The following is a 19,150-nucleotide window of genomic DNA, read 5'->3' as shown; positions in this document are numbered from 1 at the left end:
TTTTTTTTTTTTTCTGCTGGACATAATTCATTCTCATGAGACCAAGACTTCAGTCTCTTGAGTCTACCAGCTATGGCCATAATAAAGTTATTCAATTGCTTACAACATGCTCTATAATCAGGAAGGTGGTGTTTAATTATATATTTTGCTTCTTGTTCCCAAATACTGCTGCTGTGATTGCCTTAAAATACTTTTAATACTCCTAACTTCTTCCTATACATTTGTACTGGAAAGAAATTCCAGTCATGGATTGAAATCTATTTTGTGTTTTACTTTGAGCAAAATAAAACCAGAAAGTCTGTCTGCTCCTGAAAAGGCTCCTCCTGGATTCAGTGTAAGGTCATAGATACCACAGGAATACAAACAAGTGAAACAGTGCATTGCTCAGCATAGTAGGAATTGATCTTGTCCCCCCCCAGTGAACCAGTCAGCATCTGGATTTTTTTAGATGAAATTAATAAGGGTCAACCTGAAGGAAGAAAAAAACTTTTTTGAATAATTGTGTGTGGCATTTAGGCTGGATCTGTTCTGTTTTCCCCCCACTCCATTGCTTTTCGGATGCTGAAAGTCCATTGACAAATTCCATCAGAGCTGAAAGAAGGAGTCTAGGGTTTTAGAGGATATCTGTGATTTAGGAGAGACAGGATTCCTTTACACATTTCTGATCCAAGAAATATCCTCTAATTAAGGCAGTGGAGGGCTCTGTTTGGGTCTGTTCAGTGTTCTCATTGAATTCCCAGCCTGGCTGACTTCTCTGAACAATAGTTCTGGGCAGTGGGTGACCTTCCCTCTGGAGAAAAGTTGTCCTGCACAACTGCCTTTACTCATGAAGAGCCTCTGCAGGCATCTGGGTTGAGAAGTCTGTGTCTCCATCAAGGGAAAATGCTGTGTCCTGAAGATAACCTGGAAGGCAAACAAGGACTGGGCTGGACACCTGGTGTAATAAGTAAGCTGCAGATTGAAACTTGGAGAGCAATTAAACATGGCAACAACCTTTAGAAAACAAAACCAAAAAGCCTCACACCATGACTACTCAAGATTTGAGTTCTTCAGTACTCAATACCTTTCTGAACAAGGTGAAAACTGTTTTTAAGGCTCTGAGAGTTGGCTTTATGAAGTGTAGTGACTCATGCTTGTCATGTCAGTATGTGTTATCCAACTGTTTATTCTGGCATGAAAACCTGTTGGTTTTCACTGATACTGTAAGAGTGGAAAATCAAACAAAACCTGAGATTCCTTTCCCTGGAACAGAGCAAGCTTCAACAGTATTTTGGAAATATAATAAGGATTTCCTTGGTTAAGTGAACTGTTTACAGACCTGGGTAACTGTCAAGGATGCCAGAGGTTAAGTGAGATAATTTATTTTTGATGAAAATCCAAAAAAACAAAATCTGGTTTCTATTCTGTGCATTAACATGCCAGTTAAGCAACTGGAAATACTGTTCAAGGAACATCTAGTTCATAAATGAATAAGGATTTCAGGCCTGGAGTAGAGAATCTGTACAAACTGTGCAGCGAAGGCTGCTCTGTTGGAGTGTGTGGTTTTGCATAACAGGTGAACTGAAAATGATGGGTATGACAGGAGCTATATTTAAATGAGCTGAGTTGAAAGCAGTGCAAGAATAGAGGGAAATGATATACACAAATCACAGTGAATTCTGTCCTCCGCAGATATATTTCTTTTGTCCCAAACAAAAATTGCTGTGATGGAACATGAGGAAGTAACTTTTGCGACCGAATGAATCGAGACAACAGTCTGAGATTGGCAAAGGTACATGCCTTGTGGCATGTGAAGAGGAAAGAAACAAATATCTTCTAGAAAAAACTGAGAAAAATAACAGTTTCATTTTCCAGGACTTCAGAAGGATTTTTAAGGATTTTTTCCCTTATGTTTCCTAAGGAAACTTCATGATCACAATTTCCAGTGTTTTAGGTCAATACAGTCATCGAATTTCTGAAAGGTCAAAGTTGGAATGAAAAGTACTGTGAATGGGTCTTTACACAACCAAGTTTCTGGGTTTTTTGTCAAGTATTTTTGCATATATTTTGGAGTTTCGTCTACTGTTGGCTTAAAGGAAGGACCAGGAGAGTGTAGAGCAAGTGATGTTGTTTTGTACAGCACTGGCTGGACTGCAGCTGTGTGGTGTGAGGATCTCATGCTTCCCAGCCTCTGGCACTAGAAAAATATTTTGGTGATTAAAATCGTTGTTTAGGGCAAGTTCAAATCAGAGGAGAGCCCCACAAGGCTGCAGTATCTTTATATTCTCAAGGGAAAGTCCTGGTGTTATCAAGCTCAGTGCCAATCTTGTCACATCAGTGACACCAGTCTGCACTGGGGTTAACCCATCATCCCCACACTGCTTCTGTCCAAAGTCACCATCTCTTTGTACCTTAACCTTAAATACAGCAGTAACTTTACTCCAGTTTTCCTTCTTGACATTGCTGAAATGACTTAAATATTTCAAGTCATGTTCCTCGGTGGACTCATTAGGTGGGGCATACAATAATTTTTTTTTTTTTTTTTATTTAGGGAGTTTTCAGTGCCATTTCTCTAGGCTTAAAAGCACTCATGCTTTAAATAGGAATTTACCTTTTTTTATTTTGCTGTAAAAATCAAAATGCACTGTTTTCCCATACTTCCAGAGGCTTGTAATCTCTGCTATGCTGCATTGAATTGAATCTCCTATTTGCATTGTTTGTTTTTTCCCCCATTTTCTTTTATGCTACGTGGATCCTGTGTCTGTCCTTGTTACGTTGGGCTTCCACAAGAGAGAATCAGGTTGATCTCCAAGCTCGTCCTTTCACTGAGCATCTACTGCTTACCAGGTTTCCCCCCTAAAGAAATTTCCTATATGTTGAGCAAAAATGGTAAAAATGATACATTTTTTGTTACCTCTCAAGAAGCTCTTGCTGGGGTGGGCAATGTGCTGTCTGTTAGCATTTTGTCAGAAAGAGCTGCATTTTTCCTTAGTAGAGCTTTGTTATGAAGTTCATTTGACTGAAAATATTTTGCATGCTTTACTACCTGCTCGTGAATTTTTCTATGCCAAGTAATGTGTCAGGAGCTAGCAGAGCATAGTAAGTTAATTACTTGTGTGCATACTGTGAGGGAAAAGCAAACAGCAAGGCACCGGTGATAGGAAGAATGAGACTTCATTTCAGTCACCAGAGATTGTGTTGTTAATGAATCCACTCAATCAGCAGGGAATTGGTAATGTAGATAAGCCCAGGTATGGCTGTGTACCGATAGGAAGATTAGTCCCTCAACCAAAACATTGTTTTTAGTGAGAGTTTGCTAATATTGAATAGTTTTTCCAAAAGCATCAGTGAGATAAAGTAACAGCCTGAATAATTGTGGCTGTCTCACAAAGACATGATGATGCTGATGATCTTCTAATGTGCTCTGCAGACACCATATAAATCTGATATCTTACAGATTTCACAGTGAAGTGGTACACTCCAGATTCCATTTCATGGTATGTGTCACCACGGGCTGCCCAAACGCTGCAGTGACTGCAGAGCACAGGGAGCCGTGTTCAGAGCTGGCTGCTGCCTTCCCCACACCGGACAGGGAGGGCTGTGGGAACACCTGCCTTGCTTCCAAGCATCCTTGGTGGCAGCAAGTGAAGGTGCTCCCATGGGAGGATGTGGGAGCTGCAGGCAGTGAGGTGGAGACACAGGTGATGCCCTTACATTGCCCTCAGGAAAATTCTTCCTGGGAACAGCTGCATCCCAAAGCCTGCAAGCTGCACTCTGAGGTGACTGTCCCTAAATGAATGGTTCATGTGGTGCTGGAGGAAAGAACCTTTATCCCAGCTAGGGCATCTTTTAGTTTTTTATTTAACTTGGTGTTTGAATGTGCACCACAGGTACCGTGGGAGTGAATGTCCTGCAGTGCTCACCTGACTCCATCCATCACAGCAGTTCCTCGCTGCCAGCTCTCTGCAGCAGCTGGTTTTCCCCCAGAGCAGCTGCTCAGGTGTTTGTGTGCATTTCCCTGCCAAAGGGTAGTGCTGGCAGAAGGGAAGGGGTCTGGGGCAAGAGAGGGGCTGCTGCCAGTGTCCTCCTCCATCACTAACAGGTTACTACCTAAAACTCATCTGGAGAGAAGGGATACAAGCAAATAAGATCCACATAAATGCCTTTAATGACTTTGATTTGTTGAGTTTTTTGGCTTTGTTTGGTTTCTGGGATTTTTTTTATTTTTTTTTTTTTTTTTGTGGGTTTGTTTATTAGGTTTTTTTCTAACTCTGGATTTTCCTAATGGAAAACTAAAGCTTTTTTGGAACAGTTTAAGCCATGTAGTGTAACATACTGGAAATGACAGATATAGAACAAAAATGAGAGAACGAGTTGTAAATGTTCTCTGTCAGCCACAGAAGCAGTGCCTTCTTGATGGAGTACCTCAGGCTGGACACTAGGGCTGCTTATTGTCTTCCTGTTCATTCCTCTTAAATTAATGGTAGAAACATAGACTGAATGTTAATAGAAGTTGAGGGCAGGGTTCACTATGTGTCATTAAGTAAAAGCTAGCAATCTCCCAGCAACTCTCCTGGGAGCTATTTTACTGGTGCATATTAGTGAAAGGGACAGCTGGATTGAGAAGGCTGTTGGAACAGAGATGCCATTAAGAACTTAGTTGGGCAAAAGTTGATTTTCACCTAAAAGGGCAATATGATGGCAAAGCCAGTATTTGTCAAGATTTGATGAGTGACTATGGGGACTGTAGTGTTTTCTGTGATGTGATTAAAACAATGAGGTCCTAATCTGGTGGCTGTCTCTGGTCAGGTTAGGATCAACAAAGGGTTTGAAAAGCTGATGGTGACATGTTTCAACAAATTTTATCTTCCTGGCTTTATTTTTTAAATCCACCCTCTCCTTAGGACACTTCTGTATTTTGTAAACCTGAGCCAAAGCAACAAGTGAAAATCATTTTTGTAGTAGGTTTCTTTTGAAATGATGAGTACTTTCAGCAGTGCCTCTGGATAGGCTTTATTGATATCAGCCCTCCCTCCCTTTATTCCCTTTCTATATTGCTCTGTGCTCTCTGTGGGTGTTTTATTAACTTGCATCCTGCAAAAATTCAATAAAAAATATACAGTTTTTTCCTGTCTTTCCTCCTTCTTTTCTTTTTTTTTTTTTCATGCTGGCTTTCAGAGACAGAGCTCTGGGGAGGGCTTCTTTGGTTAGTTACGAGGAACAGATGGGAATCAAGAAAAGGTACTTTCTGTTCCTGTACCCACCCAAATTGGAGGTAATTAAGTTACAGTGATGCATCATTTACGTTAGCAGTTTCTTTGGTGAGATCAAACCTATTAAGGGTACATGTGAGAAGTAATAGAACTCAAGTCTGTGGTGCTTTGAGAAATAACTGGAACTGGTTTTTTTTCTAAATGTGTTTGCAGGTACCCTGGCACCAAGATCTGTAGTGGGACAATTGAGTCTTGCACAGCTTTTTATCTCCATAGCTCTCTTGAAGTTCTGAGCAATCCTTGCAGCTGCTCTGATGAGACGGGTGAAGTTCTCCCTTTCTAAAGGAAGGGAGTGAAATGAAGCATGTAGCTCCTGGTGGTAGGAAGGAGACAGAGACGCAAGAAGGGAAATTCAGATTTCCTGACGTAAATGTCATGGTGTATTACTGTCACTATCGTTCAGTGTTCATGTCTGAGCCCTGGGCAAGTTCAGCAGCATGGGAGCATTGATGCTTCAGCAGGGTCTCAGTCAAGCCCTCAAACAACCCATGATTTCTGGTTCAAAAACCACAAAAGGGTTCCTGAGCCCATCATGTCTGTTCTTGCACATTTTCTTCTTGCCTCACTACCCCTGCAGCCTGAGGTGTGTCTCCCACAGTTTCAGCTCAGCAAATGCTCCCAGACAGCTCCCCAATTTCAACTCCAGATCCTGTGGGGACTTTCACCTGCCATGCAGTGGTAAGATCACAGGCACAGAGTGGCAAGCTGGCTGTTTGTCTTACTGGCTTTTGCCTGCTCTGGGTGTTGGCAATGGTGACTGTACTTAGCACTGAGCCAAATTCAGGTCCTCTTGCATCCTTTTCTTTCTACAAAGTCTCGCTGAAGCTCCCAAAGCCTCCATCTGCATCCAACAACTCTTGGGTGGAAAAGTTTCTTGCCCATTTTCTTCCTCTTGTTTGCTCAGATTTATTTTCTCAGAGCTTTGTTCATGCTGTGCTTTCTCCTTGGAGTATCACAGATGGAACTATGGTTTACATCAACATTATATGAGCTTGTGCTTTTTCATATGTTTATTTCTATGAAACACCAGACTAATTTCTTCTTTTATCTTTGCTCTCTGGAAGAAATGACAGTTTTTTTCTTTCTTATGAGAAGGTTGATCACCTTTTTGGTATGTTAGTGCCAGCTCTGGAAGATGGCCTTGGAGAAGAAAGCATGAAGCAAGGTGTTACAGAGAAGGGGAGGTTAGCCCAGGGGGATGCATCTGTTCAAGTTTGAGATGTTTTATATTGTGTTTGTCTTACATTGTTCAGTTTAAGCTTTTTGAGGTGGCAGCTGTTTGCTAGTGAGGTTTGGAAGAATGGAACCACTCTTCCTTCTGCTGCATTGGGGCTCTACAGCAATATAAATATCCCTCCTGTCAAGGTCCATCATCATACAAATATTACCCTGTAAGTGAAAAAAGGATAGTTGAAAAGAGAGACCCTTCTCCAGAGAAACTTGGCCTGCATGTGACCTGTCCAATGCACCCATTACTGAAATCTGTGTCTTCCTCCCAACAGCACAAAGTGCTCTCACTCAACTACTGCATTGATTTGTAATACATCTTCATTCTGTAATTTCCATTAGGATTTATACTTTTTAAAATTATATTTAGGAAAAAAAATCTATTTTTATGTCTGTCCCTAGTCTTCATAAGCTTTACTGAACTAGTATGGGAATAGAAGAAAGGTAATTTACGATGCCTTCATATAAATTAATCTCCTGTTTTTTCCTTATATTGTAAGTTATCACCTCATTTATTATATGCAGCTCAGGGTGAGCAGTTTTAAAAGGCCTCTGACGGTTATGAAATGAATGGTGTGAGATGTCAGATACATTTATTAAAAATGTAGAAAATGATAAAAAACAGAGGATGTAGATATACATTGTCTCAGTCACTTGCCACCAGCAGGCACTTTCAATACCACAATTTATCCTCCCACTCTGTGAGTTCTGCATAATAATTTCATTGATATTGTTGTGCTCTGTGCTCAGCATAAATATTTTTGAAATATTAGTTGTTAAACTCAACAGGTCATTAGGCAAGTCTATCTAGAGTTTATTGTGTGAGACACCCCTGAAAAAGCCCCAAACTATTTTGCCAGCACAGTTAAAATTAGTACCATTTTCACTTTTGTGTGGTGGTAAATTATTCAGCTCACAAATGCTAAAAGTTGAAATGTTTATGGAAAAAGCTTGTTTTAGTAATTACACGTACTCCACTTTTTTGTGAGCTTCCTGCAACGTTTGTCCTAAGGTCCTGATGTTTCCTAATGTTGAATATTTATCATACATTTTGCCACTGGCAGGTTGATAGGTACAGTGGGAGCTTCATACGAGATTCATGGCAGCTTCATACTTTTTTGAGGAATAAAATTGGGATGCAGAAAGTCTGTATATGGTGGGGGGAAGATATATAATAAAAAAATCACTACATTTGTGACTGTGTAATAGAGAATAGTTCACTAAGGAATACAAAGGTTGAAAACACATTAAAAACTTCTCCAAAGGTAATTGAAGGTTAGGAAGTTTAATTAAATATCCAGCAATAACTGTAGCATCTGTGGATATGAAAATTTAAGGAGAACATGCATGGCACTCTGTCTTTCAGTTTAAAAGCTGCAGACATTATAGGATAGTTTATATTTAGGAGCATGATTTAAAGCCTTTCTTTGTGATTGCCACATTCTGGCAGTGTGACAGTATCACTGACACGATCAGTTTTGAAGATCAGCTTTCTTTCCACAGCCCCATGGCTGGGCAGTGCTGGAGCTGGAGCTGTGGTGGCATCAGTGTTTCTGTGCTGCTGCTGCTGGGTGCTCAAAGGTTATCTAAATCCAGCCCCTTTTTTGTTCCTGTGTTCTGTGTTTGTTCCAACAAGTACTGGTTAAGACATGCCTTATGGGAGATAGTTCTTTGGGAAAGTCTCTTTCAGATTTTTTGATTTCTCAGAAAACTCTTCCTGGTTGTTTACACCTCTCCCAAGCCTTGCACACCTTCCCTGTACTGAGCTTGCAGATTGCTTGGACCTGTTTGTGTCTCAGCGAGCTCTTCAGGATCCTGCCCTTGGTATTCGGTCTCATTTTTCAAGCAGTAATTGGAATTTTCTGCAAGCATGAGTGTCTCATGTTAAACAGGGTGATGACAGAGAATAATAAAATGAAAAGCCCTTTTCCCCCAGGGCAGGAAATCTTTGTTCAAAGCAGCACTGTGAACTCTTAACTACAGGCTCTCCTTCTCCATCCCTTTGATTTTGGTATGCCATCACTTTAGAGCAAGACAGTATAATTTCAGCAACTTTTCCCCCTAACATAATGATTTAACAACGTGGCTGCTTTCTCTGCAATGGAAAGACCTCTGAAAGATGCTACTGATTTTTATCAAGGCTTTCAGGGATTTTTGTACCTTTACCTCTGCAGCCTCATGCTAAATCAATCAGCAAGAGATATGTCATTCAAATCATTCTTTTTGGCCTTATATCTAAGTGCAGGTTTAGGTTTCATCCTACAGATTTCACTTTACTTCTGCTTCCCAGGAGGGGACTGCAGGTGAGAGGAGAGTGTAAAGGGAGGCTGATTTTTTAGCCAGTCTGGATCTGTCTTGCCTCCTGTCACTATTTACGTGTCTTAAGCATCTTCCTGGACTTACTTATACAGCTCCTTTTAAATGGCAAACAGTGATGATGAGATCTGGCCTCAAGTGACAGCTTCAGGTTTTTTGGTCCCAGATAACAGAAAGGAGCCCCGGGACTGAGATTTCTGAAGGATCTTAAAATGCTTCATTTCACTTCTGTAGTGAATTTCACTGATACTTGTTTGTTTAAAACAATTTTTTCCTATTTGAAAATCCAGCCTGCTATTGAAGTTCATTACTTTGTAGCTGAGCAAGGGCACCTCTTGCTTGTTCTTTCTCTGTGTGGAAGAAAGGAACTGATTCTGTTTGCTGGTGGTGACATTTCAGTATTTCTTGAGATTTGGCTTGTGATGGAGCAGTTCAAGTAGGGCAGAGATTCAGATCTGTAGTGTTGCTCAGCTAAATGCTGGAATGCTTGGGCAGGTCATAGCTGCCAGTCCCTGAAAAGGGAAGCATCTCCAGTTATCCAGAGCCTGACAGAGGTTCTTGCCTGCTGTGGTCCTTGAAGTCTGTAGGCTGCCCCTCCAGAGCTGTGCAAGCAAAGGCTGGGACCTCTGTTTTCATTTGAAGAGGAAATACTAATTCATTCCATTTGTCTCTAATAACTGGTTGGATTTGTTCTAAGAGAAACATGGAATTTTCTCCCATATTAAGATGATGGGATAGGATGTCTCCATGAAATTACCAAGCTAATTGCAGAAATGAGGGGATCTGATTGCTTTGCAGTCATTATTACAATTTTCATTCAAAAATGAAAAGTAAAGAGGCATTGAGTACAGACAAAGGTTTGTCTGAGGTAGTTCTGTTAAAAAAAATGACCCAAGAAGAACAAATAATAAAAAACCTCCAAAATTAAAACCCCTAAACTAGTTCTTCCCATGTCAGGCCTGAGATTTAAAAACACATTTTTATAAAAATGTTTAGAAAACAATTGAAATTTAAAAAAAAATGTTGATATTTTTACCTCTTTACAAATGAATGATGAAAATCATATTACACAAAAATTGCTAATTTCTGTTAAACTATATCTCTGTAAAGGTATATGTGTTACACACCATTTATATCAGAGTAGCTGATCCGTTAATCAAAAAGTTATGTAAAATCAAGGAAATGCCAATGTTTTTAATAACAGATGTTTTAAACAAAACCTGTAGGAGAAAAACAAATATATTTGATGATTTTTTTTTAAGTGCAAGTTTTTACACAAGCTTTAATTAGATTTTGGCCGAATACATTACTTTAATGGTTTTTCATTAATGAAGACTGCTCATTTCTTTGCACAGTAAAAAGAAGAAAAAAGTAATCTTAGATTATATTTAAGGAGCAGACAGTGTATTAAAAAACTATTAAAGTTACTGCAGTCATTGACAGACTGATTTTGCATGAGAAAAGATTCTAGGAAGCGTCAGGTAATTTCAGACAAGGATGGGTGACAACATCTTTGTATCATCTGTTAAAATAAATCTGGCGTGAAGTGTGGGTTGAAATGTGTGTGAGACCCCAGGTGCTGCTGAGCTCCCTGACCCCAGCTCTCCTTCCAGCCTTGGGAGCCCTTTTGTCCCTGATTTCAGCAGAGAAAACGTCAAATCCACAGAGACCTGGCTGTCACCCCAGCACCCCCTGCTCTTGCTATCAGGTATTTGGGTGATCTGGGGTAGATCCAGCCCTCCTGCCCTAGCGGATCTGGGGTGGATCCAGCTCTCCTGCCCTAGTGGATCTGGGGTGGATCCAGCTCCCCTGCCCTAGTGGATCTGGGGTGGATCCAGCTCCCCTGCCCTAGTGGATCTGGGGTGGATCCAGCCCTCCTGCCCTAGTGGATCTGGGGTGGATCCAGCTCCCCTGCCCTAGTGGATCTGGGGTGGATCCAGCTCTCCTGCCCTAGTGGATCTGGGGTGGATCCAGCCCTCCTGCCCCAGCTGTTGGACCCAGCCCTTGGTTTCCTGGAGGCAGCACTCTTGACTTCAGTTCCTGCAGATGCCAAACATTATCAGTTATCATTCTTTCTGTGCTGCCTCTGCATCAAATATTCCAGCTCGAGGATGGGGCTGCCTGATGTTTACCTTTGCCTGCAGGTTGTCCCACCATCTCAGTGGAAGTGTGTGTTATTTGTTAACACAGGTGTGGGCTCTTGGTTTCTGAAAACCAAATTATTTATCAGCCTTAAAAGGCCAACTCAAATTCATTTGAAATTTTATTTGATTTAAGTCACCATACTTACTGTTGGAAAAATGAAATACAAATAGCCATAAGTTCCTGTGTTTCAGATGGGTAAATGTCACACACAGAATTACAGGATTTCTTTTTTTAACTAGGTTTAAGTGAAACAGAGTCTTTATTTAGTGTCATGTTTTTATTTAAAAGCATTTATTTAAAGTTCTAAAAAACAAAGAATTCAATAAAGTAAGACAGGTGTAACTGCAAATGATTAATGATATAATTCTCACTACTTTATAAAGTGTCTAACGCTGAAGAGATTTATACAGTGCAGAATGGCAATTGTGCTTTGATGGAAGGAATAGGTAATCAATATCTGCAAGCTTGGAAAAAAGTGTTCTATTTCCTCCTCTAATGATATAGGGCTTTTTTTGCAAAGCAAGAATGTCTGGAGCATGAGACACTTGGAAGAAGAATTAATTTGAAATCTGTAGTGGAAGATCAGTTTTAATTGAAAGTGCACTTGAATGTCCATGGAAAAAACCAGTCAGTTGGGCCTGAATCCTTCTGATGGCCACCTGGGAATTTGTGAATCACACTGCACTATTCTTGATTACATTTTATAGGTTGTTGAACACTTTTTTTCCCTAGGAGGTATAATTTATTTAGTTTTGTTTCAAACTCAAAAGTTTTCCTCTCCCCTCCCTGGCCTTTCTCCTTTCTATGGTCATTGTTAAAGCTGGGGCAGCCCCAGTTCTGTGCTGCTGGAAATGGAGATGTTGGGGTTGTGGTCCCTATATCTGTCTCAAGCTGCAGCCATAATGGTGCAGGTCACATTGCATGTAGTCATTCACATATCAAAAACCTGTGAAAGAAATTAATGGCAAGCCTAGCCATTTATAAAATCCTGGGCTGATTTTAACTAGCAGGTCTTGAACCTCTAAATCGGAGCGTAGCCTTATGTCTGTAATTTGTGATCAGGACTTGGAGTCACAGCACCAGCACTAAGTTGGGGTTTGGAATTGCTGAGAGAGTTTCATTGCATTAGATTTTTTTTTCTTTAGTAATTCAGCACGAGTATGGATACATTTTATGCATGGAAACTTATCCTGTCACATGAAGAAAGCAGATACTGCTAGGCTTTATTTTGTTAGATTATAGATTTACAAGCAAGTGAAGCTACTGTGTTTATCGAAAGAGATTTATTGCTATGAAATTAATTCAAGCAAGTTAAATTAATTTAAGAAAAAAAAAAGAAGACTTGTTTTTTAAAATTAAACAAAGCCTTCAAAAGTCTGTGGAACACTACATTTCAGCAAGAGTCAGTTCAGGTACCTAAGTCACTTGAGGTTTTAATTCAACGTGGTGGTTTGTTTGTTTACCCTTATGGCTTATTTTATTCATTTTGACAAGGCAGTTTTCACTGCAAATAGGTTGAGAGCTGGCTATAAATAAATAAATAAATAATTATGACAAGATGCATGGAAGAAGCCCTACAGTCTCTGTTAAAATAAATCTGCCTACTTAAAAAAAGGAAAAAAAATTCCTCATTGACACCAGAATACTTAAAAAAGAAAAATTGGAGTGCACAGCTCCTTCTGAATGCACAGCTGAAACCACTGTGATAGCCTCTGTGGGCAGAGTGCTTTTGAAAAGCTCACCCCTTGTTTATAATAAAGCCAGAAAACGAGAGCTGGCGGGTTTGATTATGTGTAGTGCTAGATATTTAAAGCAAATTCCCAAATTCCATGGGGTAGATGCAAGGTTATATGTAAAGTAAATCTGAATTTCCAATTAACTCACTACAAGCCAATTACTAAGAGCGTCCTGACTGGGGAAAAATAGCTGTGTTTGAGTGGAAGACAGTTGGTTTCTCCCATGGAGGGGTTTTAATAATTCTCTTCTCCTTGGTTCTGATACATTGGGAAATAACTGAAAGCAGTTCTTGCTGACAATATAAGTTGAACCCTGAGGTAAACAAAACTGATTTTTAACCTGGGCAGATGATGTAAATGATTTTTAAATGACATTGCAATTTTGCCTAATTGTACTTGAAAGTAAAATTTTCTTATTGTCATTTGGGTACCAGACAGCATTTGTGTGTGGCGAGTATAGCAAAATCTTGCTATTGATTAAGTGTCCCGCATCAGCTCATGAGAAGAGAGCACTAATGCACTTTGCAGCTAGACAGATTAAAACCCAGAGGCCAAAGAAAGTGCTCTTCCCAACTGCTGGGTTTGGATGGCACTAATTGAATATACATATGCTTCTCAGATGCAAGGGTGATAAATGCACATTGGTGCATCATTTCCTGCTGGCTGCCTACTGAACAGACCTGCTGACTGTGTAGTTCAGAGGTGTGACACAGGTGTGACATCAGGACTCTCAGGAGAGCAGAGTTCAGCTCTGGGTTGTAACTTGATTTTGGTAGTTGAGCTTGGGCAAGTTGCTTCCCCTCTCAGCCATCAACTTCCCTGTCTTTACATGAGAATAATGTAGCTGATTCCTGCTGTAAAGCACTTCAAGAGCTGTGAGCAACAAGTGCTTTACAAGAAATCTTTGCTGTTATTTCAGGAGCTTAAACCACTGTTTGCACTCATAGGAAGATAAGCTCTCAGTCTCTGTTAATGCAACTTAAGAGTTGGAGACACAGGTCCAAAGAAAAATTTGAAATTCATTTTAGATCCTCCTAAGAATGGTGCTGAGGGTCCCTGGTGTTCTAGTGCCTCTCAGGCTGGTATGTGGTGTAGATTACAAGGTCTCTGCCTCAGACCTTTCATTTTTCCATATTATTTTAATTGTTAATCAAAACCAGAAAACTCATGTAAGAATAGGAAGAAAATAAATTTATTGTGTATTCCTGAGAGGTTATTGTCCTATTTACTTCTTCCAGAGTAGTTTTTTTTTTTCCCATTGTTGTTTTCTTCAAATGTACTAACATACATTTAGTTTCATTCTTCCTTTTATTATTTTCTGGCTTTAAAACCTCCAAAAGAAATGAGATCATTAATAAAGATCATATTATCTAAGCATAGTATTGCAAGAACACAAGTTAATGTGTGTCTGTTGCATTATTTGTCCATAATGAAAGGATAAACTATACAGTAATATATTAAGGCTGGAGCTTTTGGGAAGTTCCTGGAGCAACATGGTAATTGATAACATATGCACGGGAGGAGCTTGGGAACTGCAGAAAGTTTTACAGAATAGTTGTTTTTAAAAAAGGCCATTGTTCATTACTGCCAGAGGCGAAGTTGGAACACGGCACAAAGCCAAAGGATTTCAGTCTCCTCATAAGTTAAAAAGTCTTAACCTCTTTCAAATGTGGGAATTGTAACTGTGGTGGAGTTACCTGGGGAGCTTAAGTGCTTCATCCTCACACTTAAGAGTTCTCCAGCACTGTGGAGCCACTGGGATGTTGACATTGGTGTTTTTTCACAGGTACCTATGGTCCCGAGCACTGGGTGACGTCCAGCGAGAAGTGTGGGGGGTCTCACCAGTCCCCCATAGACATCATAGACCACCTGGCCCAAGTTGGAGATGAGTATCAAGAGCTGCAGCTGGATGGTTTTGACAATGAATCTTCAAACAAGACTTGGATGAAAAACACAGGAAAAACAGGTATGTTCTCTTCTGCTTGTCTCCATAGCCTGACTGCAGTCAATTAAAAATTCAAGCCATGTTCCCTCCTCCTTTTTCATTGTTCTGTTGTTTGGTTTTTTTGTCCTTTTTTTTTTTTTTTAATGTAATTTTTCAGTAGGAGCCACCTACCTCTGCCTCTGCATTCTCTGCAGAGCTAGTTCTACAGATTGATATTAAGGGGTTTTTTTTAAGGGATGCTTTTTTTTGTTGCTGTTGTTTTTTTTGTTCTCAGTCTAAACTAATTCTCTTGGTAGTCAGTTATTCCTCAGAATAAAAGGCAATGTAAGAGTTTCAAGGTGTAACCTTGAATTATCAGCTTTGGGAGGCTGTAACACCTAATCCAAAAGAATGCTGAGATGCAGGGCTCAGGGGGAAGGAGAGGGGAAGTCTTAGAAATTGGAAGATTTTAGAGAAGAAAGAGCAATAACTGCTCAGAGTAGTGGGGGCTTATTAATGTTTTTCTGGTGTGATTATAGCACAGTGTTCTTCACTGAACTGAATCCTTTTCTGCTCTGTCTTTTCTGGCTTTTAGAGAAAAAAGAGCAGGCATGAGTACTGCTTATTTTTACCAAAACAGTTCAACGAAAGGTCAAGGTTGATTTATATGCAAAGCTGCATGCATTTGATTACTCTTTAATTCTAAAAACGTAAAAAGCAGAAATTATAAGGCCACCCTCTTCATTTGACAAGGTCAAGTATTTTTAGGGAATTGGATTAAACCACTAATTAATTCAATTTTATTTATTGGAAGTATATTTTTATCTTTATTAGCATCTGACATGCATCTCTACAGTGCTCTCTGTGCCGTGTCCCCTGTCACAGGTGGGCTATCTGGACCCAGGGCATGTACCTGCTCTGGAGTTGGTGGCTCAGCTGTGCAGACAGCGTGACCTCAGATACACCCATCAACTCCAGGGCACTTCACATCTGAGCCATGGCCTGCAGTCCAGCAAATGTCTCAGATCCAGCTCCAGCAGTTCAGGATCTTAGCAGGAGTTATTGCCCCTCAGATGAAATGGAGTGGCAGACTGTAGCCTGTTTTCCTTCACTGCAAAGCAAATCCAGTTAACATAAACCACCTCCAAGCAAACCTGGGGGTTTTGCTGGATTACTTGGGGGTTTTTTCCCGGCTTCACTGAGAAGTGCTCCTGTTTGCTTTGAAATCCTGACTTGGTTGCCCTTGGTAGCAGCATGAGGTTCAGGCAAGGTTGAATGCTATGGAAATTTGGTGTTTAATTAATCTACTCATGTTATGCACCCTGCCCTTTATGGTCAGAGAAGCTGTTTTGGTAATCAGCAATAAATGTAATTAGAAAGACCATGAAAAAGTGATGGTGCTATTCTTCTAAGAAGGATGTTAATGCTACCCTGTACATGTAACAGTAACATTGCTGCACATACAATAGGAAACCATGTTAGAATCATAGAATCACTTAGCTTGGAGAAGACCTTTAAGAACATTGATTCCAACCATTAACCCAGCACTGCCAAGGACACGACTGCCCCTAAGTGCCACATCTACACATCTCTTAAATACCTACAGGGATGGTGACTCCAGCACTTCCCTGGGCAACCTCTTCCTCTGCTTGCCAACCCTTTTGAAATCCTTTCTATTATTCAATCTAAACCTCCCCTGGAAACATTGGAGGCCATTTCTTCTTGGCCCGTCACTTGTTACCTGGGAGAAGAGACTGACCCCCACCTGGCTGCAACCTCCTTTCAGGGAGCTATAGAGAGCAAGAAGGTCCCCTCTAAGCCTCCTTTTGTCCAGGCTGAGCCCCCCCAGCTCCCTCAGCAGTTCCTTATCAAACTTGTGCTCCAGACCCTTCCCCAGCTCTGTTGCCTACTCTTTATACACTCTAGCCCCTCAATGTCCTTCTTGTAGTGAGGGGGCCAAAAGTGAGCGCAGTGCCAGCTACAAGGGGACAGTCACTGCCCAGGTCCTGCTGGCCACACTGTACAAGCCAGAACCTTGTTCTGTTGAACTGAAAAGTGTCAGCAGATTTTCTGGTCTTGGCGCAGTTGACAATGAAAGCTGAAGCTTCAGTCTTCTCTGCTGGGTGATTTTAGCACTGCTGCTATATTTGATTTCCTCACCCATTGGGGTATGGATTTTTGCTGACAAGTTATTGCTTCTCAGAGCAACAGTAACTGTCACTTTTCCTGGTAACTTACGGCCTTTTACTGGTAACGTGAAGACTCTTTTTGCCTTCCTGTCAGCCCTGCTTTCTTCTGCTGAGCTCCTAACTCCTCCCTTGTTTTATCAAGTCCCATTCCTTTTCTTGGTTTTCTGACCTTTTGAAGAAGCTTGCCTGGCATTAATTTTGAAGGTGGTAAGTGGTAGAGCAGCAAACCAAGTAGGATGTTTTGGCTTGTGGGTAGAAGATAGAGGCCGACTGTGCCATAAATCATGATGCATTTTGGCAGCAGAGCCTTGGAGCAGATGGCCACACAAGACCTTCATATTGCAGACTGACAGAGACAGTAAACTAAATAACTGTTTAAGAAATGGTGATGGATGTAGAGGGCATTTCTCAGCAATTAATGACTGGTTTAAAGAGACAGGGGTCCCTGGGAAAGCAAAAGGCCCTTAACCTTAATGCTCATTAACTGGCAGGAAATATGCTGCTTGGGTTATTGTTATGGCTGTAGGACCTAGTAATTGTTTTTTTTTTTTTTTTATGATTGAACAATGACTTATTTTTAGGCTCTGAAAGGTAATTCTGTTTAGATTTGTTCTGCTCTTTCTTGTTTGTGTTCCCCTCTCTATCAGGTAAAGAGCAGACAATGTACAGAAAATAGCGTTTCGTTCAGAAAATATCAATGAATTTTATAGAAGTGCTTTTGTGCACAATTACATTGGCAAAGGCACTAATGTGGGTTCAATTTCTTCACTAGAGTAGCTGGCCATAGAGCTAGAGAACACTTGGAGGATATACATATATATATATATATATATATATATATATATATATATATATAGTTGTATTTGCATTAGTTGTGTTCATACCAAAAACTTCTAAAATCAGGAGAATTCTGCTTAGAGAAACTTACTAAAATTTCTGCCAGAAATGTGTTTTTGTTAAGTACCTTTCCTATGTGATGTGCATCATTCTGGCTGGTCCTGACCATCAGAGCTGCTCTGCTAGGGCAGGGGAAGAGCTGCTTTGAGTCCAGGTTTATTCCTGCTCTCACAGGGATAATGGGCATCCAACACCAGTCCTGAACCTGAAAATGACATCACACAATTGTGATCCTGTTGGCTGCACACCACATTCTTTGGGTTTTTAATCTCAATTATATAGTATTTTAAATTAGTGGGCCTTGGGCGTTGATCCCTTGCACTCTACAGAAATCCTGGGATAAAAGCAGTGGCTCCCAAAGCCCAGTAAAGTGATGTTTGGTTCTTTCAGTCCTGAATACCTGAGGTCACAGAAAAAGGAGGGAAGCTCCTGGCAGTAAGGGGACGCTGCTTAGCTGGGAAGGTGATGGGAACATGTGTCATACAGCTCAGCAGTGTAAGAAATACTGTTAAAATGAACAATTAGATGAACATTCCAGATTGTACATCCTCCTAATTATCCTTTTTAATTATTAATCTAAAACAAGTAAAATGACCCCTGACAGAGCCATAAATTATTTGGGAACTATCAAATATTTATTAGATGCAACTAAATCTCCACAGAGGTTTTTAACAGACACATGCGAGTCTGCTTTGCTGTATTCCTCATCTCCTACAATTTCATCTATGGAATTTGTAACTAATTGAATGAGATTTTTCACCATTTAAGATACTGCTGAGCTCATTGAGAATTTTTTAAGGGAGGTAGAGAGCAGCGGTACTTTCAGTCATGTATGTTTCACAGATTTGGTGTAAGCAGACAGTGACTACCAGCAGTGCCCTGGCTGGCACAGGCACTATCCTACAGCCACTTCTGCACCACCCAGCCTCCTACACAAAGCACTTGGATGCAAAGGGAGCACAGAAATAAGCAGAAATCAAGGAAGAAAACAGCCCTGTAATTTTGCTGGCACAGTTTAGAAACACCTGAACATCTCATGCAATTTAACATCAAGATGGTTTTGACACAAACCATTTGAAGTTGAGCTGAATGGAAAAATTGCACCTGAGATGATGCTGCTGTAGCTCACTGTCAGGGGAGGGCACAAAGCCTGGCCTGCAACACTGAGTCACCAACAGAAAAATAACTTTTATTTCATAAGTAGCTTTCTTTTGGTTTTTTCAGCAGTGAATAAAATCCTCCTTCTTACATAATAAAATTGGATTTATATTAATGTTCCTGTTGTGATGACACACAGTTGGCTTAAGAACACGGAGAAATCCTTGTGGGTTTTGCTATTTCCATTAAAAAAGGAAAAAATCTCCAAAATCAACCCCACAACTTAAATCACAGGATTCTAGGCACAGCAAGCACTGGTCTGCAATGACTTTTACAGAAACAAAATTCAAATTTTAGTTCTGTTTT

General features: G+C 40.4%; 1 protein-coding gene across 1 annotated transcript in view; it reads left to right on the top strand.

Moving 5' to 3' along the window:
- The window catches only part of PTPRG (protein tyrosine phosphatase receptor type G), a 392,257-nt gene that overhangs the window by 193,717 nt on the left and 179,390 nt on the right, over positions 1-19,150 (top strand). Inside the window, exon 3 of the mRNA XM_053989294.1 lies at positions 14,463-14,642. Within this exon, the coding sequence (XP_053845269.1) occupies positions 14,463-14,642 (180 nt within the window). The remainder of the gene's footprint in view (positions 1-14,462; positions 14,643-19,150) is intronic.

This window comes from Vidua macroura, chromosome 13, assembly GCF_024509145.1.
Source record: "Vidua macroura isolate BioBank_ID:100142 chromosome 13, ASM2450914v1, whole genome shotgun sequence".
In the NCBI taxonomy this organism is placed as follows: domain Eukaryota; kingdom Metazoa; phylum Chordata; class Aves; order Passeriformes; family Viduidae; genus Vidua; species Vidua macroura.
This window is presented reverse-complemented; position numbering and strand designations above follow the sequence as displayed.